Source organism: Neodiprion virginianus, chromosome 3 (assembly GCF_021901495.1).
Source record: "Neodiprion virginianus isolate iyNeoVirg1 chromosome 3, iyNeoVirg1.1, whole genome shotgun sequence".
In the NCBI taxonomy this organism is placed as follows: domain Eukaryota; kingdom Metazoa; phylum Arthropoda; class Insecta; order Hymenoptera; family Diprionidae; genus Neodiprion; species Neodiprion virginianus.
In genome coordinates this window covers 29,920,474-29,947,917 of record NC_060879.1, presented here as the reverse complement: position 1 = coordinate 29,947,917, position 27,444 = coordinate 29,920,474, and the positions used below count along the sequence as shown (strand labels likewise).

Below are 27,444 nucleotides of genomic sequence, written 5' to 3'. Positions count from 1 at the left end.
AGTTACGCCAAGAAGCGAGCGGGGACGCCGCTCTCTTTCCAGCCTCGGGCACAATACGTTACTGTACAATGCATCTGTGACATACGCGATGGGAATAATGATCGTGGCCGATGCGTGGTGTACCGCATATTATTTGTTTATATTACTTGTACGCGTTCATTCGGACAAAACGATGCAGTAGAGGGGATTACGAGGATCGCTCTCGGTCATTTATTCATTTTTTTCTTCTTTTTTTTTTTTCCTATGTATATCGTCTTGGCCGCGAGAATCTATGGGATACGTGATGTCTGTTCTCACAACCTAGGAATTTCAAATTTTGAAATTCTATCGCTGAACAAACCGCGACTTGCAATTAATATGACAGTTTTGTTGTATCATTCATCTGTATCGCGTGGATCTGAAGGAAGGTAATTTAATGATCGCAATAACTCGTGTGGGAAAGTTTGATTTTGGATTCGGACAACTTTACGGGATCAACGAATGTTAAATCTCAAACAATTGAGCTCGATATAGATTGATTAAAAATAAAATTCTATATTAATTGTGCATTGTTTTAAATTGTAAAATCAAATCAAAATTATCAAATTTAAAGTGCATGTAAGTGATTGTATTGTTAAAAAAAGTGATACGAACACGAAGTGAGAGTAACGGGAAACATTTTTACGCTGTAGCTCAGTCTCCGTATTGTTGAAATGTGACTTGAACCAAGTTGCCCTAATCAGTAATCATCCCGATGCCCTTGGCTATAATAACTCGCGAAAGATCTGCATCCATTGCAGAAAAGTTCATCGACTGGTATATTTCAGACGGCATCGTCATCGTACACTACGCTGTATGCATAAATATATATGTATGTGCACACCACGTGTACGAAGTCTGAAGAGAAACCCAGCGCGTTGGCGGTTGATTCGCCTAGCCTGCATGGCAGCGTCGCACACACACGCACACACGCATATATGTATATACGTATTGTACTACATCTTATAGACATCGTAGGCAGCATGAGCTGCATCGGTAGCCGAAGCAGCATCAGCATCAGCATCAGGAGCAACCATCGGCGGCGGTCCGGATGAGACATCTGTTTGACATCCCTGTTTGCCAAGGCGTGACTCGGCACTTGCGTCCCTCGCAGTGTAGTCTCATGGACCCCGCGTCATATACAAAAGCTATCGGATATAGGTATAGCTGGATGAGTGTCGAGAGGAGAGGAGAGCGTAGAAAACATCTAGGAGTCGGCACGAGATCCCTACGATCGATCTTTGAACTTTCGACTCTCCGGAGTCTTCTTATTATACGGACCTTGTACCTTGTACCTTGGGTACCGAACGGTCCCATTGGTGACCAATTACGCGTGAAAATTGGAAACAAAAATTGTAAACACATCTCGGCGAGTCTATCGTTCCCATTGTGCTATTTTGACGCTTCGTTGATCGTAGAATCGTTACGGAAACTATGTATCAGCCAGCTACTGCCGTCCTGAGAAAAGGTTCGATGGATAGTCAGATCGAGTGGCTTGTCAAGTACAGGCAGATGCCCGATTATTGGAGGTGAAGGAAAAAATTCGACAACCGAAACGACGATTCTATTTGTCAAGTAAACGATGGTTCGTTCGTTCTCTAAATACGTTACACATTGCTTGCTCTCTGCTTCCGTACATGGTCTTCACAATTGTGTGCAATCTCTTAATAACTTTAAAAATGTTTTCGATTCGTCGCGAATTAAATTCTACCGCAGATTTTCATCTACAAGTTGAAATTGTTCACATTCGTTTTTTCCTCAGTGGAAGTAGACGCGACTCGAGTCTTTATCCCCCGCGTGCGTTTGCGTCGGTGAACCGAGTGTATAATAACGAGTAACGTGTTCCGGATGCAGAGGCGTATGATCGCCGCACAACTTGAGTAAGAAGAAGCGCGAGTATTTGGTCCCGGAAAAGTCTAGAAATATACCAACCGCACGACAGCAGACAGCAGCGTGTATCGAAGATATCGAGGAAACGAGAAGGGGAGGAAGAGCGGCACCCTCGCGACTCTTCGAAGCAGGGAACACGTGGTCCCAATCTTTGACGCGATAATAAAACAACAAAAAAAAGAAAAAAAAAGAGGAAAAAAATTAAACGTAAAAAAAGCCACGGTACGGGAGAAGGGAAGTTCTTCTTCGCCTCAGAGATTGAATCCTGCGGTATTTTTCGGATTTGTGGGACAGACCGACCGGCTCGACTGATGTATCGGTTACACGTGGCCGAACGCGAACGAAGAACCATGCTTTATGCCTGCGTACACGCGTACACGTGTATTCGATGTCATATCGCTGCTTGCGCGGGATGCAACGCGTATTCTTTTCGATCGGCTGAGTATTTCCTTTTCTTTCCTAATTTCCGTCCCGGCTCTTCTTCCTTCGGAAAATTTTTTTCTACCCACTTTTTTCAAATGTTTTTTCGGTTTTGTTTTCTTACTTTTCCCTCTTTTTTTTTCTCTCTCTCCTTTCTTTCTCTTTCCACCACCCGAAACGTCGAAGTATTCGGATCTAAAAATATTTTTATGACTCCCCCGCTGCGATCCTACGACCGAACCGGCGCGTCTTCAACTTCTGTTTTGACTGTTTGGATTCCCTCCGCACCGTCTGGCTCCGGGTCGTACATACATTCGGTATGTAGTCTAAACTTTATACGGTAAAAATCTCTTCGTTTCCAGACGAGATACGCTTCTTCTAAGCGGTCGCTACTCTGAATCATAGATATAATGAGACCTGTACAAACTGTGTATGCATACGTGCCTGTACACGACGATCAACAAAGACGTAATCGTTTTGTAATATACGTGACAGTGCAGCCTCGGAACTTTCACTTCTCAATTATTTACCTTGTTTCATTTTAAATATTCGATTGTTTTCTTTATTTTATAATCTTTGTACGCGTCAGTTTTGGAAATGTTTCTGACCGCAAGCGTGAAACAGTGCAGAGGTACTAATTAGGGCTAAAATAAGACACCTACTCAAAGAACGAAAGAGGAAATTTCTTTCCGAACTCTGAACGCGTGATCGATTGCACTTCCATTTTACTTCCTGTGTGAAAATAATCACAGTTCAAAGTATCCGTAGTAGTTATACTGCGGCAAGAAAAGAAAAGTGTAATGGTAAGTCCAAAATAGTAACAACCACTTTAAAATTTACTCACAAACATCCGAAATACTTGATATTTTGTGTTACTATGAAAGTCGACTAGTTACACAATTACTTTCGATTAGTTCAATTTAAACGAAAAGACGCAATGTTATATTTATTAAATCATTGAAACAATGACTCCCCGTAATTAAAATCCGCGTACTAAACAGAAATTCGTAGAAAAATTACGTACCGCATTAATCGAAATTTAGCCGGCGATCAAATCACTCTGAAATCTGTTGCGAACGTAACGGGTTGCCCATTGCGATACAACGAACGAACGAACACCAGATATTCACCCCCGCTAACGCATGTCACGGAACGATTTACACATAACCGCGATTATTCGGTGCGGTGTACGTATCTCGGAACCCCGTGCACACACACACGCACCGATGCATAACGCACAGATGTAGGTGTACGGAACGGTTTTCGTCGTCGTCGTTTGTCACGGACGTTCCTGTCGTCAAGTTTGATGGGTTGTCAGTGAGCATGATCGGGTTCGTTTAGTCGCGGTCACTTCTGCCCCCGTTAAACCGAACTGCCAGTGCAGCTCATGGGGGATGAATTAAACGGACATTATACGGCGCGACCTGCAGGTGTGCACCTGACGTTGGCTGTCAATCGTTTTATCTAACCGTTTTGGCTATTTCCTCGGTTCTCGTTACCCGCGTCAGTCCCCCCCTTATATCAAACTTTTCCACGTCGCGTGATGAAATGTGAAATGCTGCTTTTTTTCACCTATCGGTCAAGCTTTGAAATTTTTCCTCTACCGATCGGGAACTTGCACATTTCGCAGCGTGCGATACGTCGTCTCTCACTCTCCGCTCCGCCACCGCGAGCCAATGAGAATGTATGTGTGATACGACATATATTTTTAGAAAGATATCTAATAGGGGGTACGCGGAGAAGAGCGAGATTCGAGTCGCTGCAATATGCATATACGCGCATATGTACCCACCGTATAAACGCAGCACTTTCGCTCGCGCGCGTGCGTACGCTTATGTTTTATAATTGAAGACAGTTGGCATACCTCGAGCTATATACGTAGATATAGACAGCAGTGCACCGTGCTCGCTGCACTCCTCGACCCGTTAAGCTCTCTCACAAGGATCATTTTTCATCGACGCGACACTCCGAGATAAACCCCTCTTCCCCGACTTCCTTGAACCCCTCCACTTCCACTTTCCCTCGTCCCACTTTTCACCCTCGAGTGAGGTGAGTCGTGCAAACACAATACCTGTAAAAATATGTTTGTAATAAGAAGATTGGCCGGAGCCTAGCGACTTGTTGTTTATAATGTTCCTTTCGAGATGTTTTGGTGTCGCGGTGTCCAAGATAAAGGTTCGGTCGCCACCCAGGAGGGTCTACGACCTACTCAAACCGCCTTCGGAGCTCTGGCTCGCTCTTCGACGTCGATGTATAAATATACACGGGCTCGAAGATGTCCACCAAGTTCGTATTATATACATACCTCTTCCATCCGTGTATAACGTGTTATATCCGACTATCGTATAGCGATTGTGGCGTTGTATAACTTTGATCGTAAAACAAGACTCGGGCATTTATTTATTCAGAATCCGAATACCGATCTAATCTTTCGCGACGTTCTAATTGCCTTGATCGATATCGTCGCGAACATTCGACTCCGATCATTCGCGATAGAATTTAACCGAAAAGCCTCGTTACTCGCGGTGGGTTGATCACAATTACTGTGCGATCCTGTTGCGTTCGAGTCGAGATTGGGGAATGCGCAGGTAAGATCGGTTCGTAACGCAAGACGTTCGTAACGCAACGCGGCACGTACGGCTCGTCGAATAATGAAGAAGGAAAAAAGCAAGAACAAAGGTGAAAGGAGTAAAAAAAAAAAAAAAGAAATGTGACTAACAATAAATAAAATAATATTCGCTTATTTGTAATTATAATACCACACTATGACGTGCCTTCGACCCCCTGTGTGTTGTGTCTTCCTGCTGGACCGTATCGTATCGCGTACTTGCTTATCACCTTCGATACCGCGTTATCGAGGCGAACGCACGCGGTGCCGTCGACGTTGTAGACGTACCTTATACGGTACAGCAGCTTATACGTGCATACGCATCGAGTTGTAACAACTACGCGCCGAAACTCGCGAGCGATCGGCGGTTATTAAACGTTAGCGGGTTTCCAAAATCTTGGGATCAAGGGATGAATCGGCGTAAGCACGGCGTCGGTGAAATTAGCCGCGTACCTGAAGCTCAGAAGACCGCATGTACGGCGTACGCCTAATCGCGAAGAAAACACGCACGAAGTGAGAAAAAAGATGTAAAATATTGAATTCCGTGCAGCGTGTCGTGGGTATAAGAACCGATATATAAGAGAACGGCACACGTGTATAATAATGCGTTAATGCCCGTCTCAAACGGGATGCTATACACCCGTCACTCAAGTTGGTACTCCTCTATGTGCCCCGCAGGCTGCTCTGCAGGATCGGGAGAATAATGCCAATTCATTGTTCTAATCTGTGCATACGATTAAAACACTGGCCCCTGTCTATTACCTCGTGCGGTCCACGCGCAACGTATGCGACGTGCACGTATACGTGCCTGTTTCTGTGTAGGTACGCATTATTGAGCCAGGCGTTGATGATGGAAACGGGACTCTCGGAGAGCCGAAAACTACCCGGTGGAAAGAGAGGGCGAGAAAAGGAAGCGAAGGGAGGAAAGGGAAAGCTCACGGGTTCTATGAGGCCCTCAAAATTTCAACTCCCACACCGTACCGTCGTTCCTACGTCTCGGGGGCGACACAAAGCGTGTCAGACGGAAACAATGAGCGTCATCTGACGCTCAATTACCGAGTTAATCCCGCTCCTTTAATAATTAAACAAATACACGTGGTTTTTCCTTTTTATTTTTTCATTTGTGTACGTTCCTGTGTCAAACTCCTCACCCGCGCTCTATTTTCTTTATTTCACTCTCGTTGGCGCGAATAGCCCCCGCGAGTTTTTTTTAACGGTGATTGGTCGTCGCGCCGCAGGATGGCATACTTATTACAGAGTGATCGCATCCAGGCAATAGCCGTATATGTGTGTACGTGGAAGCGTTCGACCAACGCTCGCGCACGGAGCCGCGTCGCAACGCATTGTACCCGCGACTGATTATTATATTATGCGACCGGAAACGGATGTGTGAAACTAATATACGCCTCGGGGTAACGAGCCTGTATGCGTGTGTGTCGCTGCTGATGCTGATGCCGATGCTGTGTGTAAATGAGACGATTTAAGATGGAAAGGAAATCATTCGTCCGGTGCTTATAATACAATTAAGTGAAACCTGTGTACCTATTAATTCGGACGTTTATTTACGCAGTCGGGCCTTCTTTCGATAATTTTCCGTCTGTGGCAAATTTCCCGATCATCCAGGTTCGCGGGTGTGTGTAAATTCCACCACTACGGTGGCCGTGTAAAGCAGGTGCTGCACCCGCTCGACGAAACATCGACTTATATTTAAGGGATGTGACGGAATGATATTAAAAGTCCCCCTCCACTTTCCCCGTCGTAATTTACCCTCGGTCTACAAACTCGTTCGTCAATATCGTCGAAAGACTGTGAGTCGGTCGGTGCAGAGGCGAAGGTACGCGGGTTCAGGGGGTGAGTTGGTTCGCGTTTCTAGCCGACGTGCAGGGCGATACAGTCGCAATAATTAATACGCCGTTATTATAAATATCGAATACAAACCCCGTTCTGCCTCTCCATATTAAATTGAATTTAGCATTGGCAGGAGGAGGTAGCGGCAAGAGGGTGAACGAGACGTGGGGGCGGTACTCGATACCAACGCTTCCTCCTTCCAATATCTACCCACCCAACGATACAGAGCCACCTACCCACTCTGCCTAGAATTTCAACCGTAGGCGCAATCCAATTCCAATTGCGAAAGAGAAATTCATTAATAAATTATTCAAACTGACAGCGCGTTGTACGTTGTACGTATCTCAAGTACTCTATATTGTATCTGCATGAACACTTCGATGCTCGGCTATACGTACTGTTAACCGTGTCTATGTACATTTATCAAACCCGCAATCACGGTCTATACGTTTAACGTTATTCACCCACCCATTTGTGACGCCACTTTTCTCATCCGCCAATTGAAAACTCCAATGCCGTACAATTCTCTTCTCTATTAGTTGAAATACGCGCTACTCGAATCGTCGTTCGCTGCGCAGAAATGACGATAATGCACACGGATACTAGTCGGTGTGTCGAAATTAAAAACAACAGGATCGAAACAAGGAGAAAAGAAAATGAAATGGAGCCGAGAAATGTGCAGGGATGCCGACCGGGTGGGTATGTTATTTCTCGAAAAGGTCTCGTCGGGGGATGATTTTCCGCCTTCCTCGTACTCCCTCCCCACGACGTTTCTACTTTGGCGAAGCGAGTGCACGCGGGAAAGGTGTAAATTAGAAATTAGAAGCGCGCGAGGGTGGCACAGGTGGAAACAATAATTACACCGCCGGCGAAAGAGTAAAGGTTGGCCATCTCTCATAACGGAAGGGTGCCGCCACGGAAAAGGTGAGCGAAGAAAAACAGTGCAGACTTGATCAAAGTAAAGGGGTTCGAATGCGCACTGCCAACCATGTGGGTAATTATCCCGGACTTTACATTAAGCCCGCGCTCCCTTAATTTCGCCGCCTTGACCATCCCGCGGCAGATCCCCGCGGACTTTCGTTCGTTTTTCCACTACCAGCGTAAGAGTGTACGTAAGGACGTATATTTGTACGGGGCAGGTTGCGTAATATGCTCGCAGACTTTGTTACCCCGTCATCGAATCCTTCCCGCTGTACGTTCGAAATTATTCGAGACTGTGCTAAATAATTTAATTAATCTGATTGAGAACGTTAATGCTGCAGCCTCTGCCTGCCTGGGGAAAATGATATCCGAATGAATTAATACAGACCGACCGAGCGACGAAAAAGAGACAAAACGCGAATTTCGACGGTATGCCAGGTGGCCCTAATTAGCTAAGTAAAGCTTGAGTATTATCGCTTATTTTCAACCCCTTGTATAGCCTCCGCATTAACAAGGTTTCATCTCCGTCTCTTTTCTCTCCCCCTCTCTTCCTCTCTTCCTCACTCTTTCTCTCTCTCTCTCTCTCTCTCTCTCTCTGTCCGTCTGCCTCCTCATTCGTCCGAAGCTTGCTGCATCTTTCGCTCGTGCGGATGCGACGCAGTGCTGGGAATTTCAAAAATGTAGGTACACGCGCGCTATTTTAATGGCGCGATAAAAAATGGGTCGACTAATTATTCATCCTTTACCCATCCGATGACACGTATATAGCAGAGATACAAGTGGCTGCGTAAAAACTTGAAGGATCGATCATGACGTAGTGGAAGGAAAAATTTGCGTTCACTCGTTACACGTCCATCCTCCTCCTCGACGTTTGCGTATAGGTAGGCATATACCTACCGCCTCTGCACCAACGGAGGGTGCTCTCGCGTAAAGGGTTCCCCGATATTAACCCCGGGGCGATCCTCGAAGCGATTTGAATAGCTTCGAGTAAAGTGATAAAATCACACGGTGGAAGAAAAAAAAATATCACCGCGGTTTCGTTAACAATTATGGAAACCGTATAATTTTTATTCCTCGGTAGGTATATAATACACGTCATAGAAACAGTATTACATATAAGTCGCGGATAATCATCGTACTTCCTGCACCGGCCAATAACTCTGATGATTTTTTCCGCGGCATTGAAGTCTTTGATGAATGGATTTCTAATGATTGATAAAGATAATTAACCGAGTTCACTTCACCCCATCGTCGCAACCCTTTGATTCGAGCTTCCCCACCTCCATTACCGCCCCCGTTACCGTCACCCCCGCCCCGTCCCCAACCCCTTCCGCCACCCTATCCGCTTGCTTTGAAACCCCTTCTGAAGCGATTTTCACGCAGCCTTCGTTCGTCTCATATTTCCGTCTCTCCTGATGAAGTCCGTCCGTCCGTCCATCCGTCCGACCGTTCATCTCTAGCGATTTTAATCCACCTAAATATAGGTATAACACAAGTGAAACGTGCATAAACCGAAAGCCCGCCTGCAGCCAGGTATTCGCGCTATACTTTCGGCTATTTCTAAATTACATACCACAAACGTGAATCCTGCAAGTGTGTTTTTTCACGTTTGTATTATACGCACTGTAATATCTGCAGCTGCGCAGGGATACGGTTACGTACGAACGATAAATCTGTACGGAAATATCCAACCTCTACTTTATATTCGCTAGATCAAATGGTAAATGCAACGAAATTAATAAGATTTTTACGCCCACCGTAAAACGAGGCGCCTGGATGCGCGTAGGTGTGCATAATTGCACGGAGCATGCTCGTACTATAATCGTAGAATTTTCATTATCGGGAATATTAGCCGTTTTACTCGATGCTAATTGGCGCTGCGATTCTGCGATTCTGCATGTGATGGCAAAACTATAATCATTCGAAGCCGAGTAAGAATCCGAGATATCCAATTATGAGCCAACCGATGCAGTACCAACGATTTAATTAACATTCAACGTGAATCTCGTCGTATAGTGTGTGCACGTATAAGATACGCGAGTCACTGTCAATGCGAAATGGACATAAAATATAAAAATCGTCAATTTATGCGCTTAGAATTTTTTCTAAGACGGACTTTTGACCGCGGACAGTGCGATGCAAATGCGTCTGGAATAAATCATACGAATGTAAGCGTGCGTGTAATGAAATCACAGGAAAAATGAGTAAGATAAACAAAGAAGCCTATCGCGCTCCCTCTCCTTCATCAATACCGCCTTGCGAGTCAATTATCAAGCGTTGAACAGGGCAGGACTGTACACGAGCAAATTTTCGCATGCGTCACACGCTTACATATGATATTCAGAAGTTACAATTCGCAGTGATTCGTACCGGGAATGATACATCGTGCGGGAGATAAGTTGTTATCTAGCGATTGTGTCAACCACTTGTTATAACAAATTCCCTATAAATCGAGCGACAGGCGAGATGCATGCATGCAGGAAAAACGAAAAACCACGATTCAGTTCCAAATAAAGATATTTGTCGACATATCGCTTCGTCACAAAGTACATCCATCATTTGCCTGGTTATTCCGAGTAATCGTTATTATGATACCTCGCCGATGGAATATGCATGTATAAATATAAGGTATGAAAATAGAATTCTAGAAAAATCCAAGTAGGCGTATGTGATTTAACGAAGTTGTTTTCACACCCCCTATACACCCTGGCACGACCATTGCCGATGTAATATTCACTCGTTGTTTAATCATTTTTTTTACAAACAAACAAGGTTACTGCGTCAAACAATCTTATTGTAATAAGAGTCTCCAGACTTTGAAAAATTTCGATTTCAAATACATCCACTTTTCTCACACGCCATTCTTTGCTGTTAGCATATTCTTTTGACTCGAAGTTTCCTCATTACACACGGAGACCCTCGTTCACTCCTTTAGACGCAATTCCTAGATTACTCTTTATTACAATAAACATATATTTTTTCTTACTCGCCAGTAGTCGAATATTCGAGAAACCTGTATAAATCAGGCATCCTGCGGCAGCCTGCAGCGTCCGCGCGTTTGAACACGAGAACAATGGAATATTAATTTCACACGCAATGTATCTGGTAACTAAATCAATGAGTCATTCGTCTGATTATTACATATGCAGTCGGGCGACTGAGACCGGCCGAAACTGAGGGGCGGGGGAGGGTTGCCGGATCAAAATTACACCCGGGAACGCGATGCCTATGGAGGGAATGCCAGTGTTGTATTGCTACTTTCATTCAGAGGCGAAACGTAGGTGCTTCCTGCACACACGTATGCCGCTGTGGACGCAGCTCTCGGTGGATGATGGAGGGGGGTGGGGGGGTATATCGATTTTATTCCTGTTTTAAATTATTACTCATTCCTTGTGACGTGCCGCGTGTGCGTTATGGTGTCGCTAGCTAGGGTGCAACTTTGTTTATACATATATCGACTGCGGAGCGACGTACATTCGTGTATACGGTACATATAACATAAACCATAATGCATTTACGGGGGGATATTATTCTACGGACTAAACTTTGACCGTATAATCCCGAGCGGGAAAGAGAGGGACCAATGTTCTGTCCTGCTTTAACTTGACGTTGGGCGACACAACTGCGAATCAGGATATAGGCTGATTTACATAGGCCATTACGATAGCCTGAGGTATAATACGAAAAATGACCACAATGGACGCATCGAGTTTTTTTTTTTCCGTTGTTACTAAAAATTCTGTATCTTGTGCAAGTATTTATAAGCGAAGAATATAAGTGAAGAAGGAAACAATAATCTTGACATTTACTTGTACCGAAATATAGCAGTTTTGGCACGTTGTCCTAGAGTAGACTTTCGCATCACCGAAATAATATCCGTTCCATCGAACGGTTTTAACAAACTAAAATTTGTACTATGTGTTCAATAACGATTCAGTGCGTTCTTTTTTTTTCATGCAAAATTAGTAATGCGTCTTATGAAAATGAGCCAGCTGTGATTAAAGTTATCTCCAAAAATATAATCGACCCAACTTATTATAGAAGCTAGTGGCTCTTCTCGACAATCAATTGGCAGGTAATCCCGCGCGTTGTTGAGAAAATTAACCCTCTTTTTTTTTGATACTCCTCCGAAATTGAAAGGTAAAAAAAAAAAACAAGCTCTACATTCGCACGCGTACCGTACGTAGGTGCGTTACGTTTTAAAGATCCCGTCTCGTTACCCACCTTATACCCTCCGGTCTCCGTCCCCATCCATATCCTCGCCCCCGAGCCACCCTACGAATATCACAACTTCTGATTAGGCGTAGAATTAATGATTCGAAAATCAATACCGACCTTCCCCGGAGTATTAAGACAGTAGGGGGATGCTATCTAAAGAGAGGCACGGCTCGGGGATGGCAATGGCAATGGGGATGGGGATGGGGGCTGTATCGAAGGGGAGACGCGGTTCTACTATTTTGTCACCAAACCCTTCTTCACCCTTTGATAACTAATTAGTGTTTTACCCCTCCTCCCCACCCCTCGCCCCCTTCGCGGCCCCCCGTCTCTTCCCGCCACGGGCGCTTTTATCGCCCCCGATCGGAGCTGGATGGAAGGAACCCTTTCAGAAGGCATCGACGTTTTCAACCCCCGAAAAGACGAGACTTTGAGATCCAAAGGATTTTCAAAGCGAAGCATCAAAAGTGTATATAGGGGTAGCCGTTATGGGCCGCGGCCGCGGTATAGGTACACCGTTAACGTGCACTTTGTAGGTACAGGATCCGTCTACGGATTTGCCGACATTTCGACCTTCCGCATACTTTTCACCTACGATGCAAAAATATTACGCATTTTTTTTTTTCTCCAACCTGTAGCGGAACAACAGCCAACCGCATGATATACACGTACAGCGGTATTAATTTTCTTTACTGCGGGTTGATTGCGGTATTAATGCCTCGTACTAACGGACTTCTGAAATCAGTTTTGCAAGGACCAGACGTAACCGTTTATTTGGGATATTATTGTTGGTCACGGACGGATTTCTCGCACAAAAATGACCATGTATATAAGTGGCGGTTTCCGGCTATCATGCGCGAATTACTGGTATAATAACAGATAATCACTCCGGGTCGTCTGTAAGGTCGAACGACGAGACGTAAATTCTTGAGGGTACGATATGACGAATGAGGATCATAATTAGCTCTCTATCGAACCGACACTAACGAGATCGTTTGGCATTTTTCTCAATATCGCGAGGGTACTTGATATACCCGCCGCGCTTTCTCTCCTACTCTTTCCTCTCCCTCTCTCTATGTTGGTATTTCGATGCTTCGTGAGTTTTCAACTTCAGTAAACCAGAAGAGTCACTTGCCGAAATAATAACCCGATACATTTGCATACTCATTCTACCCAACAGGCTCTGCGGGCAACAGATACAGGGACTGGATATGTATCCGTATACACGAGTACATACCCATGCACCGTGCCGACGCTGCAGCACGTATATTTTTCGGCTCTGTTTTTCAACCCTTCTACTTTCAGCCTTCCGCAACCACGCTCGAACGCACACCGTGCTGACAAGCTGATTCGACGAACTTTAACCTGCCCTCGCAACCTTACACGTATAGCTGTGCCATCCGCACACCCAAGCTCACAGTTTCGTACGATTATCTAGCCGCGGGATCAGGCCCTGCGACTAGGCGAAAACACGTGCGTAACGTCCAGAGGGAAAATCGAACTGCTGGCTGTTTCGGTGCTGAATCGTCGGAGCTGTATAAAATATTTCGCTCAAATCGTCGTCACTGTCCTGCAGTAGGCTTGAAAATTTTCTTTTTTAAAGAAAATGCGAGGAAGAGCCGATCTCTGGCCTTCGCTCGCGATCGAAGGGTAGGTGCAGATTACCCGCCTCTACTGTTCTAGCTGGTCCTATCAGCATCGCGCTACGGACTCGTACATCCACGGGGGGTGGAGGAGGGTGAGATAAAGCCGGTCGATATCTTAATAATAAATACAAGAGGGGTGGTTCACCCTGATGGCTGGTTGGTGTGAGATTGAAGAGGGGGAGGGCGGCGGATGAGAGAAGAAGAACATCATTCGCACCTCGGCGTGTAATGAGAAAATTTGAAATATCGCGCGCGCCCCCTCGAAAAAAAAAAGAAGAATATAACACCCCGCAGTCGTAACCGGGCCGCGTTCGCCCCTCGCCCCCTTCGCGCCACCTTCAAAGATTAAGAATATTCCGTTGTGTGCGTGCGTGTATGACGTGGGGTACCGGATATTTCAAAACCGCGCTCTGTGTTTCGCCTCTTTATTGTTATACTCGTACCTTCGGTGCAGCCCCCCGATAATCGTGATCCTACGGAATAACTTTTATTTTTCACCGAGATGCACGCTGCGGCAGCGATTCATCCTCCTTGTTCAACATCCGGCTGATTAAGACCTTCCCCCCCCCCCCCCCCCCCCCCCCCCATTGTATTTTATACCGAGCCCCCTGCGACTCTTCCGCGCAGGACACAATATACTTTTGACACAGGTACTTGTCCCGGTATTCGTCAGGGCGGCCACCGCCTGCTGCGTCCGTCCCGTCGAACTATTCCTCGAGGTCTTCCGATATCCTTTGTACTTCCGCCCCTCGGAGCGATTTACGATATAAAAGAGTCGTTCTGCAATATTTAAGAAATGTCAATATATCGGGGGCAGAGAAGGGTTCGGTACGAAACCGCGGCGACAATCTCGCCCTTCTCTCACCCTCCTTTCTCTCTCTCTCTCTCTCTCTCTCTCTCTCTCTCTCTGCGCAGCCCGAAGGCATCGACTAAAAATGAAGACGGGGCCTTTGATGTGCTGCGCTGTACTAATGAAAAATTAAAGCCCGTTCTTAAACATCATTAGACATAAGCACCGCCCTCTCCCCTCTCTTTCTCTCTCTCCCCCTTTCCCCTTCCCCCTCTTCAGTTTTAGTTAGATTTCTTTTCCCTGTCCTTTCGCAGAAACTCTGCAGATCTTCATCGTTTTTGTTGTACGTTGCGCAAACCTGTATATAGATACGGTTGTTCATGCTGCTCAAGTATACTCGGGTACCTGTATAATATATTAATATGCTAGAAAATTTGACTATAAAAAGTGGCCATCACATTACGTATAATAGAACGCATTAACCCTCCGTACGACACAATAATGCCATACGATAACTGCGGGAGAGAGAAAATCTTATATTTTCATCACAGCTTGTCATTAGAATTTATGTTACGATCAGGAGTGCCGGTGTACGTCAGGTCTCTCCCTCCTGAAACATTCCCGTGATCTCCTCTCTGCGTATAAGACATAAGCTGGATAATATTGTAATCTATACCCCGCAAGATATGCCCGAATAATCGAGGGACCTTGTTTTCCATTCAGTCACGCTCTCTTTCTTAGTCGCGTAACCTTTGCATAAAGAAAAAAAAATTGTACTTTTGCTAGATTGTACAATCTATGATAAAACAGCTCGAGCTTGTCCGAACGATACTGTTAAACATTTTACGGTCACGTGACGTGCGTGCACCCTGTTCGAGGTAGTCAAAGGGCCGATTGGATCCTCTCGCGTTGCAGCACACGAGCCTCGATTCTACGGTGTTCGGCAGACCAAGCAAAATCGAAATATTGCGGCGAGTAACGAGATTGTTATTGTCTCTTTATACGCGATCGTTTACACTCGCTACGGAGCAATGATCGTTGATCGATTTGTGGAAAATGGTCAGAATTGTTACGGGGTTGTTTCAACAACGTGTCATTGTTCGCTGAATGAAGCGGCTCGAATCTCGCGCGTTTCATGGGATTTAGAGCTGCGAGTGTTCGCCGGGTTAATCGTTCGGGGTTTGTTTTCTCTCTGAATTCTCTCGAGGGTGGCCCTCGGCGCTCATCTCGCGGTTTGTTTCGCCTAATTAACCCGTGAATTTTTATCTACCGCATCATATAATCGATTCGCGGAGCGGTGTCGAATTTTCGTCGCAAACGGATCGCGGATATTGTCGCAAGGATAACGGCTCCAGTCAAGGTTGAAGATTTTCCCACCACGCGCCTTGCCACATCGCCTCGTTCACACAGCGAGGGGGGAGAGAAAGAGTAAAAACTGTTGAAAAAAGTGGTGGGTATTTCTACAGATGCTCGCTCGACGTCGACGGAAACGGCCGGCAGCGGAGACGCGTTTCGCCCTGAATCCTATAAGCTGTCCGATTCTTGGTGCGCGTGGATGCAGGCGTCGGCGTCGAGGAGCAGCTGGGCCCTATTCCCGGGACTTTGGATAGCCGGCCGCTTCTCCGTCAAACACCCCGCATTCTTTCTGCATCCCGATCGAAATAGTCCTCGTCGTTGTCGTCGTCTCCGGAACGACGCGGAGTTGAGAAGTAAATATACGGCGTCGCGACGCCCATGCTCCAACGGACGGCACGTAATTCCGTTGAACTCGATCGCGGACCCACGCCTTTGCGCTAATAAATCATAGTCGGGAAAGCGAACGGGGGAGGCCACCAAGAAGAAGAAAAAGGAGAAGAAATCATTCGCCGTGATCCTCCGTGCCCGCGTCGTGTTACAGACAAGATATAGCTATCCGTTCGTCGAATCGGTGCGGAAAACCTTGGAGAAAAGCGGAGGTTCTTTCTTTACTTTTGTATAATTGCCCCGGTCTGCGGAGAATTTTATACACTTGTACCGCCGTATGCGGGAATCGGTGTGAAACCCCGAGTCGTAAAATCACGGGACAAGCTGGAGCAAAAAATGACGAAAGAAGACAATCAGCGATCGACTGTGTCCGCCGTGAGAGAGAACGAATGTCTGTTCCTAATATACTTATAATAACAGAGGATTGTTCGGCCTTCGAACGGCTGCTGGTCGCTGCTCGGCATGATCGCTGTTAGCAGCATATTTTAATGTTATCCGTCACGATAGTTCTTGGGACCGTGTTACCTGGGTATACGTATACAGGTACATGTATCGCTTCTCCTAATTTCATTCCGCTTCTTATTGCGCTGCGCTGCTTGCACCCCTCTCGAGGCCTCGATGGCGCGTGACTTTTAATCGGCCAAATCGACCGTTCGTTTTCGAATTGAAAAAGGAACGAGACGAAGAAAAAAGTAACATCGGGTATTAATAATAATGACCCAAAAAACGCGATCCACGCGGGCTTCGAGTGGCAGACTTATCGTCAGCGGTATAAATATACATACAGCGTATATAATAAAACATCATACACGCACCTGTATATTTAAACGTTTGCAATCTTTGACATCAATTATTATTGCAGTGTACGTTATACGTGATGGATAATGCGAAACTGGTAGAAATTATTTTTCATTTTCATTACAGCCTGCTCCTCGAAGTATGCGATCACGTGATCGTCGTACAGATCGCCCCTCAACTTTCGTCAGTCGACGAATATCTCTGATCGATTGTTGTATAACAACGGAGTGAAAGTATAATATACGCCCGGGTAGAAATGATAGACAGTCGCAGGGGGGTACCGGCTGGATTAATTGAGTTAATAAGCATCCGCGTACATACGCACACCCATGCAAACGGATAGTTTTTTTATATATATATATATATATATATATATATATATATATATATATATATATAGATGTATATTGCCGGTCATATTTTACTGCCGAATTGTTAATTACTTTAATTAGCTCCAGATGCTAATTAATGACCTAAACATATGCCGCGGTTATATAGATCAGTCCGATATACGAACATGCCGCGCCACATACACGGTATGGGATCCGTGCAGTTGTACCTACGTATATTACGTGTATACGTATGATATATGTATAAATATTCCTACACGCATTCGTTCTATAGTTCGTGCATCTCGAGCCGCAACGAGGATACGGAGACATGTGTTTGTCATTACTGCCCGATGACGTATCGTCTTCCGAGGAGAGATTGATAATTGAAATTGATTAATGACGCCCTCCGACTCGCCGGTCTCTCGCATCTTGTGTACACACCTCACCAATATTTTACTCGATTACGCGGCTCGCGCGGAGGTACGCAACGTATAAGTAGGTACGTAGATCTTGGCGAGTTATGCCGCGTGAATGATCCTGGGGTAAGCCGACTCCTCGTTTGCGTGCCTGCATGTTCGCATGTCCGGACGATGGGCAAACCTCGATAGAAATAATTTTTGCTCTTCGTTCACGTGATGGAAACTCGGGACAGGATGTGACCCCGAGCCTATCGATACGTCAAACCATCGCATTAAAATTCCCGGGTATTAGCATTCGCGGGCGGTGCTGCAGATATATGTATTTACGCTTTCCGTATCATTTAGTAATTATCGATAATATCGTCGAGGTTTCCTGTTGTTTCTCTCTCTCTCTCTCTCGTTTTATTATTTATTTTAATTTTTTTTCTTCTACTCTTTCAGGAAACAATGGGACATTACTAGTCGTAGATACACACATACACACGCACGCGCACAGACGTTATACAGACATCCATACGCCGTGCAAGTTCGACTCTTCGCATCCTGCCTGGTATCCACCTCTTCGTTTGTCGCCGATCCTAGCCCATAACTCAATGATTCATGGCGACGAGGAGTTGTCGGTTCATCAAATCGATACATACATAGTTGGCAACTTCCGCACACATCCGTAGATCAGTCGTGTATACATATACGTGTATCGACGCGCCCCCCTGAACCCGGTTAAAGTTTCACCCCCCAGGTATTATACGACCCGCCTCGAACAATACATCATGCATGTATGTACGCACATACCTACCTGTACCGTTAATTTTACAATTATCGGACAAACTTGTATTACATATGTGGGGGATATCGACGTGTAACCGCGTAAAGTGCGTTGGATTGTAGAGCAGCCCTCGCGGACGGAAACCAAGAATTGTTATTACGCGTAGGAAAATAAAGAAAGAGAGAAAACAAATTAAACAAAAATAGAAAGAGAAAGCTCATCCGAGAAACGGCGAAAAGGTTTTCGTACTCTCTCTCTTCGTTGATATACAATACCTGCAGACATGGGCTGCTGCTCTTTTTCCGCACACTTAGGTACAGGTGTGACGTATATGTATACGTGTAATATACGTAACACAGACGCCTCGATCGCAGGACTTTGGGTGGTTCCCTGCACTTTCCATCTCCCCGCACACAAACGTTCGGATACAGTAGCCGTATAACCGCGTACCTACTTGTACGCAACCACCAAGGGCAGGGATTACCTTTTTAAACTTTAGCCATAAAATATCTAATAAATATCGCCCTGCAACGCGGCGTTGTTCTCCGGTATACGGATATTAATTATAGACGCTTTTATATTCAAAGTAGCCAGCGGCGGTCCGACACCCTTATATAACCGTAGATGGGTAGGTATCGAGTAGGTGGGTCGGGGCTATTCCATTCTCTTTCGCTGTATACCTACATATATTCCGGCGATGCGCGCCGTCCCCGGAACGACGCGACGCGACGCGGGTATCGGACAATAGATGATACCTGACCAACGCCGATATCGATCAGTTGGCTTGGATCAAACGGGTTATGCACCGCACTCTCATCCCCCGGCAGCCACTGTCGCGTGTAAAAATCTTCCCCGCAGTCGCCTAGAAGCACGTGGTACGTAGACTATGGAGCGACTCTTGAAAAACTCTCCCTCCTGCAGCGATTTCTCTCGTATGAAAGAAAAACAAGCAGGAATTGTGGTCCGGATAGTTTTTAACCTACGCATATTTTCTTTATTTTTACTTCTCTTTTGTCACGAGACATTCCGAATGTCGTTGACTACGGTGGAGAGTTCGGAACTTTTCCTGTTGGTAGTTATTTTCTGAATTACAATTATCCAGACCCCGATGAACTAAAAAGTGAGGCAAATCTGCGTTAGGCTTACTTACGTGTATAGATGATACGATCGATCTGTTCCAACAATCCTGGGTGTTATTGTTTTCGTGTAATTTCTGCATTCTTGAGGGAAAAAATAAAACATAAATTCTTTTTCAATAATGCAGTAAACAATTGTCGCCGCACTCGATAAATGCGTGTTGCGCAAATTCATTGACCTCGCCAGGTTGCTATTTCTGGGTGAAATTGGTTCCGTCGCATATTGGCGCCAGATCGACGATAAAACGTGTCAGGTATAAGCTGCACCAAAGTAGATTTCGCGACAAACGTAATTTATTGTATAAACTATATGTGTACCTGATATAAGCTTGCCGTGCGCGCCTGGCGTAGACGATTTTCGCATCGCGTATAATCCGGGGGTCAAAATAACAACGAGAATCGCTTTTATACCCCGAGGGGTTCTTTCGCACCTCGACGCGTTTCACCCCCGTTTCGCGGCATCGATTCATCCCCCGTCTACCACCTACTCTCATTAACGATTCCGATACCGTTTTCGTGATTACAGAGAGCGACTTTGGCGGAGAAAGAGGTGACGGCGCTGAAGGAACAGCTCGCTGCAGCCGGTGACGGAACGACAAAGACTGAGGGGCCGCAAACGCCCCAGAACCTCCACCACGGGGACCAGACACACGACCCGAACAACCCCAGGCGGACACCCAATGCGAACTTCGAACAGGAGTTGCACGCCAAAGACAAAGAGGTAAGTCATCCGATTCAAACATCCGGTTATAACGCGCCGCTTTGGTACGACTCGGGATTTCTGCGGCTATGCGAAAAATCACTTATACGAACGAACGGCCCGCGAAGCGATGATCAGACCTCGGTAAAAATAACCTGCAGTGCTACTCGATGCACGTTTCTGCAGCTGTTTACCGATGACGCCAATTCCCAGCATCGGTGCATCTCTGCAGCGGCGTCGTTAAATTTCGACGATTCCTCAAGTTTCGTTGATATCGCTCTCATTTCGCCGTGGAATTCGTCATCGATGAAATACCCTGTATAGAAATGAAAACCCTAAACACTGCACTGTGTTCCTGAATCATTCCTTATTTATTATGCTATGATTTTCCTCGGTGTAATCAATATTGTACTTGCGAGTAATTAGAGAAACGAGAAAACGTCCGAGAATGTTGAAATAAAAATCGAACGCTAACCGAGTCGATTCTTTGCACATTTTTTTTTTTTTTTTATCATCCCCATTTGTTTTCATTACAAATATTCACTTGTAATAAAAACTACCAATCTATGGGTATTTTTTTTTCATCGTACAAGAACGCAAAGTATTCGAAATATATTATCCATTCAGCTTTGAAACTGATGCCTCATTTTTTGCCGCGAAAACTGAACCCCTTCGACGTTACCGAGAGTCGGATCGACGTATCGAACGGCGAGGGCCGAGACAGTCCTCGAGCCTTTCGGCGACGATCAAGACTGAATATGCGGCTTCGCGGTTATAGTAGGTACGCGAACACTTCGGGTCTATTTTTGCCGGATGAATTGGCGGACTTGCAGGCTGACGGGCCGCGTACTCTTGCCGGGTTATTTACCCTCTCGATAAATATACGGTAATGGTATTACCGCCGAAATGGTCCGGTATACGGCGAGGAGGCGGGCTGAATCACGCGGATAAAAATTGTAACAGTGAGGAACGGTGCCGATGGGCGCAGATCGACGGGGGCGACGGGAGCGGGGAAAAGCGCGGAGCCACATGCCTCGGTTTTAATGGACCGGAAGCCCTGGAAATCGGTAAAATATACGCGCGTCCTGCTGGCGTTGGATCAAGCGCTCGGGGTGATCGATCACCCGATGCATGCGGGGCATATTTTCTTCGCCGTTGAATCGGATGAAATGAAATTCAGGTATCTGGTCGGACTCCGGTGGGATATGTGTACATCGTACGCGTCGCCTGCACGGTGTGGGAATGCCATTGATTAACAAATTTCAGCCAACGACACCTGTTGCCGTTTCGAATACCTGTAACTGACTGCATCGGGCGTCCGGCCTGATCGTGAGTCGCACCTGGCTTCACCGGCAGGGCAGCGATGGATTACGAACGCATCGTATGCGCTTGGGTTAACTGATTGCTTCGGAAAACGGAAAAAGGATTGGTCAGTTGGTGGGTGACGCCTTGTTGCTAAAACGACGCGAATCGTTACAAGCAAGATCAACGGTGAAAGAGGAAAGTTTGCCGGTAGTTTCAAGTTCGTCTTCAGTTGTATCCGTGGCGCGGGTCTTGAATCTCGAGTCTTGAATAAAGCGGCAAACACTCGAACGTTGAGAGGGCGGAAATCGTGGGAAAAAGAGTGATAAAAATTCCGGTTAAAAAGTTGGACGAGTAGCTTCTTAAAGCCAATAAATGTCCCTCTCCGCGTTCTTCGGTTCCCTTCTCGAAGCCTCCACATCGCGCCTCTCTTCGGGCGTCTTCATAACGACGAAGGTTCGACTCTCATCCCTTCGTCGAAGAAAATCGTTTGCCCAACGCTCAGCTTCGTTGTAATCCAAGAGCCGATAATCTCAAAGCCACCCCCGCCCACTTTTCCTTGGCGGCGGGCAAGATGTTTGATGGCATGTTTATACCGGATAAGAATTTAGCTCCCTGGTTATAATGTCTTTATTGAGAAGCTATAATCGAGCTTAACGGCTCTTCGGTATACGTCAAGCTAAACGACGTTTAAATGTATCCGTATCACCGACCGACCGATGATTTATTTCTATCATAAATACCTACTTTTCTCTGTACAACTTGATAGACTGTGTTATTTATAAAATCTGCAACCTGCGGTTATTTTTTCCGGAGATCCCGACTCTTTGTTGCATCGAATTAACGTTCATATACATTTGAGCCCGCAGACGCTCGCGTATTCATCATTCGCATCAGTAATCATTGTGATCACGCAACACTCTTTGCGGTCGGGAAAAACCGTTCTGCAGGATTTTATCTGAAAAAATCGAAAAAAATCCGAGTGTTTCATATGTTTTCTGTTAGGAAATTCTCATTTCTTTTATTGAAGAAATTGAAAAAAGATTCTAAGGAAATACCGCGATATAAAGATCGATGCGTACGATTATCAGAAATTCAATGTATTAATTCCGCATGCATGCGCATTGAAAATACGCGCGAAAAACTTCAATTATAGTATCGTATTTTAAAAGTCAAGTAATTCGGCAATTTTTTAGCAACGTCGAATGAGCGATAAGAATAATTTGATTAACTTTCCTTATTCTTTTCTTTCAACCGTCGTTATTCGTCCCAAGGATTGAAGGATGTTCAAGAGACCATGACGCTCGACTGCATGGTTGTAACAACTATGTAGCAGGCGAAAGACGTGTCATTATAGAAGTGGCGGCAGACTCGCGGTAGACGAGCCTTCTCGAGCACTTGCTCGGAAACAATTACGTTTTGACGGGGAGTCTCTTTGACTTACAGCAGGATATGCGCATGTGGGTGCAAGGTGCAGCTGTTTGACCGTTTTGCACATTCACCTATATATTCGCATATCTTTGCAGGCGCGTCGCGTGTGCGTTTAAGTTTGGAAAATCGCGGTGTAGGCGTTGGCCGAACGAAGCTGCTTCTCGCATACGCGGGGAGGTTTTTGGCTCGATTACAGCTCTCGAATAGATGTATGATGTACGTATATTACATGTCTGCATGTACAGACACACGCGCATGCAATGGGGTAGACACGTGTAAGTGCGCTTTGAAACGCGTATGGAACCGTCGTCGACCTAAAACCATTCGGTTGCGCGTTAACCTGCGGAGAAGGAACGAACCGCCATTACGATCGCTTACGCAAAGGGGGGCAATATTTCCATATTTGCGCTGATACCATAAGACACCTATGCGAGCCTTGGAAGAGGTAGGGATTTACTGATAATATTTATAAGCGATAAGGAGAAGCAATCGACTGCGCAATATGGGCGATAAATACGACAAACATTTAACAGGCGAACGATAATTTCACACGTTGGCTACGCTGGGCTGGCTGCAACCAAGCCGGTCGCTCTAACGAGTCTGTCTTCATTTTCCAAAGGCGCGCTGTGAGTGACGCGCCTATATTCTCAGAGGTTAGGCGCCGTGTGCGCCATAAACCGATTAGGCACGATATTAATTAAACAATAAATGTAGGTCTGCCAACAGGCAGATAAATAGATTGGTATCAGTAGATACGTGACAATTAAACATTCCATTGTCTCCCGCCGCGTGATCGTCCATGCAACGCAAGCTTGCGACACCCACTCGATCGAGAGAGTTCGACTGCATCTCGTCCCAACCTTCGAGCGAATTTATTTTTATCCAACGAAATTGCACAGTTGCTGCAACCGGACATCGATAGCTTGGAAAAAATTGGCGAGAAATTCTCGAACGCACGTTTAACAAGATACGCTTTGCGTCTCAGGCACCCGTGGAAAATTGCACACGCCTCTTGTTTTCAACTTTCGTTGGTACATTCCCGAAACGACGTTTGACGTCGTGAGTTTGCAGCGTTGAAAGTTAATCGCGGCGGCAATTTTTCTCAGCTCTTAAATCACCGCGACGCGACACGACTCGGACAATACTGTCTTTGCTCGCGAGCCGGCTTGCCGGGCTATATTTCAGGTTATCGGTGTCCCGGATGCCGCCGGTTCGGCATGAGATGCTTACCTATGTGTCGGAAACGCGCGTCCGAGGAGATCTCGCTCTTCGCTCGTACGCAAGTCTCGCGAGACAGACAAGACAGCGGACGCGTGCGCGCACGCGCGTAAAACGACGAGCGTTTCTCGAGAGAATGAAATGATCGTGATAAGTGCGCTCGGTGCTGCAGGGTTGCAAGGAGCGCGGGCGTAAGGTAAGTATGTCTTGATCTTCGCCGAGCTAGCTGCGGTACATTAGCCAACGTGTTTTGAAACACTCGCCCGGCGTGTTTGTCTTGGCATTCGCTGCTCGGTCTCTCTTTCATCTCTCGGCTTTCCTGGATGATTTCCCCTCCGCCCCGATCGTCCGTACGTACGCTCTAGCCTCTAGCTGCGATACGTATCAACGCCAATGCCTTACTTCGGAACAGCGGTCCGTACCCGCGGCCTCCTTATTGCATCGTCTCGTCTCTGCGAAAGACATCATAGAACATAAATCAAGCCCGACTCGAGTGAATTCGGTGTGTTATACGTCTCTCGAAGTCGGGACGAGTGAATTAACGCTCGATTCACGTTCGCAGCCCTTCGATCTCTCCGACCACGCACCGTTGCGGATTCCTTGACCGTGATTCGGACACGCGGATTATCGTGACGCATCCCCGTGATCTATCCATCGACTCGACTTCCGACGAGTTCAAGTCTCACCGCTCCCTGATTTGGCCACGTTTTATTATTTTTTCGTCCCCGCCACTTGGCCGGAAACGGAAGCCACTCGGATAGACAAACCGTTATCTGTACGCGTTATCGGCTGTTCGAACGCCTCTCGTGACTTTCTCACGTATATACACGAGTATAATTAATGTATCTGGGACAGTGCAACTCGGCGGGGTGCTCGAACCATTGAGTTAATGACAATTCGAAGCGGAAGAGAACGCAACGCGCGGAAATCGAGTCGTACACCCGACCGAGTGCCGAGTATAGGTATCCCCTGTAATAACAGCGGGTTGAAAAAAAATTTGGAAAAATCTGGCAGATGGCTCGAGGGCTACTTGCGCTTGAGCTAAAATGACGCGGATTGCGTCGGTCGGGATGCAGCGATGCACCGGGATGAGGCGGGTAGGTACTTAAGTGCAGCGGTATTCGGGGCAGCATACGCGTGCGGCTGGGAGAAGCGGGCATCCGGGATGCTGGGAAACCAATATCGTTAGATATTCATTTCGTAAGTTTGAAGTAGAACAAAATATAGAAACTCGCGGGAGAACTCCCTCTCTCTCCCCTGCAGACATCCTCTCGTTCCCTCCGTGCGTCGCTATCCGCCTCATCTCCGCAGATGTACGCCGGGCATCATCTCCCATCTATGTACGACGCGAAATTGCGCCCGCAGCATCGACGCTGATATTCAGGTAGACGATAGCCGCGACCAACCACGGAGTACCGGAATTACCGGAAGAATACGTATCTGTCTCTAGCCGCGTATCTTTTGCTGCTAATCGCCGCGCCGGTACAAAATCTTCGATTTTCACTTAACTGCGTGCCGCTGTATCGCTAAATTTTTGCAAAATCTATCGAATTAAATCGAGTCTTCTCTGAACGATACAAAGTTTGAAGATCTCTTTATCTCTTCGTCGTTCCGTGTGACATTCTTGTCTCAATTTCCCGCCTATAAGTAATCGCATAAGACTAGATGTAAATAAGGCTTGAAAGCCAGGCCGAAATTTAGTTAATATTTTTCAAATATTGGCAAAAGCAGAGGGAGGTGCCGCGTCCTTGGAGAATCGGGGAAAATGGTCGGGTAAGGTGGAGGCGTTTGGCTCGAGTGGTTATCGGCGAGTGTAAAAAGCTCTCGAGCGTGTATTGTGCCCACGGTATACTGTACATTGGTTGGTTTTTAGAAGAGTTTGAGTCCGGGAGATCGATCGACCTCTCCAGCGCCTGGAGATGCGTATCTGGTCACGGCGGCCGCAGATTATATCGTAATTACAGTTTTAAATATATTTCATCGAGCACGCGACGCTTAGACGTAGGTAATTCCATGCCCTCTGCTTAATGCGGGGGTGCAATTCATCGGAGGGCAATCTTTTCTTATCGGGTCACAGAAGATTTATATAGAAACCGCGCAATTGCAAATTTTCATGACTCCCTCTTCGTGCTCGGCCTTTATCCCCACCCTCGCTTTGCCCCCCCTATTCTTCGTCACCCTACGAGCAAATCTGCACAGCGGAATTGCCCATTCGATTACGGAGTAACGCAAAGTGTGGAATATGCAAAATTCACCAAAATCCAGCTCTAACGTGTCGCGTTGCACACTCGAAAGCTAATTGTTCGGCCTCTACGAGCATCTCGACAGAGACGGAGACTCGTAGCAAAGTAGAAGCGTTAAAACTAGACCCGAGAAGACCTGTTCTCATCTAGCGTTCAATAATATATGACTTTTGAAGAGTCTTTAAGGGTCGTGGGCCAATACGAAACGCCAGAGTCAACGGCATGTTTAAGTTCAGACTACGAGGCGCCGTTACCCGAAGACAAGCTTTGCGTACGCCTCGGAGAAGAGAAAGTCCAAATGGCCATTAACTGCCCTCTCGCTCGCACTTGCAACCCTCGGTTAGAAGCATGTATGTTAAAAGACGCTTGTAGCGTCGGTTGGAAACAAAGACACTCACTCACAAAGAGCAACATACCAAATAAAATTTCTAAATAGCAAATATACGTATAGTAATTATAAACAATCGATATGACGATTATTCTCAATCACTGTATGTTCGTCACGTATTCGTATATAGCTTTATGCGTACGAAACACTAATGCAATATCGACAACCAAGGTATAAATTATGGAGACACCAATCAGACTCGTGAGCCAAAGAGTAAAAAAATATTAAATTGAATTAAAATAAAAGCGCGGGGTGGCGACGAGAGGAAAGTTGAAAAGGGCCGGAACCGCGTCTGCAAAGGCGGATATCGGCAGAGGTGGTGTCGTCCTGCCAATTATGTACAAAAGTATGCATGTACAGAGGCGTTAGCGCATGTGTGACCGTAGGTGTGTCTCGGTGTATTATTCCAGTACGTTGGTCTGGAAGAGGCGAGATCCGTGGTAGTCGGAATTTTTAACTAGCCGAGCCCTTTTTGCTCGCGAAGCAGAAGCCGGGAGCGGAAAAGTTATGAATCTAATTTCCATCCACCGTATTTGTATCCACCTCAAACCTCGCTCTCACCCCCCGAACTTCCGACGGAATAAAGCATAAAGCTTCGTTAGGTTTCCATCT

At 46.2% G+C, this 27,444-nt stretch overlaps 1 protein-coding gene across 9 annotated transcripts in view; it reads left to right on the top strand.

Annotated features, from left to right (window-relative positions):
- LOC124299696 (homeobox protein cut) overlaps positions 1–27,444 on the top strand; it is a 94,112-nt gene that overhangs the window by 24,140 nt on the left and 42,528 nt on the right. For all 9 annotated transcript variants that reach the window (XM_046752982.1, XM_046752990.1, XM_046752989.1 and 6 more), the window contains exon 3: positions 20,077–20,271. In XM_046752982.1, coding sequence (XP_046608938.1) covers positions 20,077–20,271 — 195 coding nt within the window. The remainder of the gene's footprint in view (positions 1–20,076; positions 20,272–27,444) is intronic.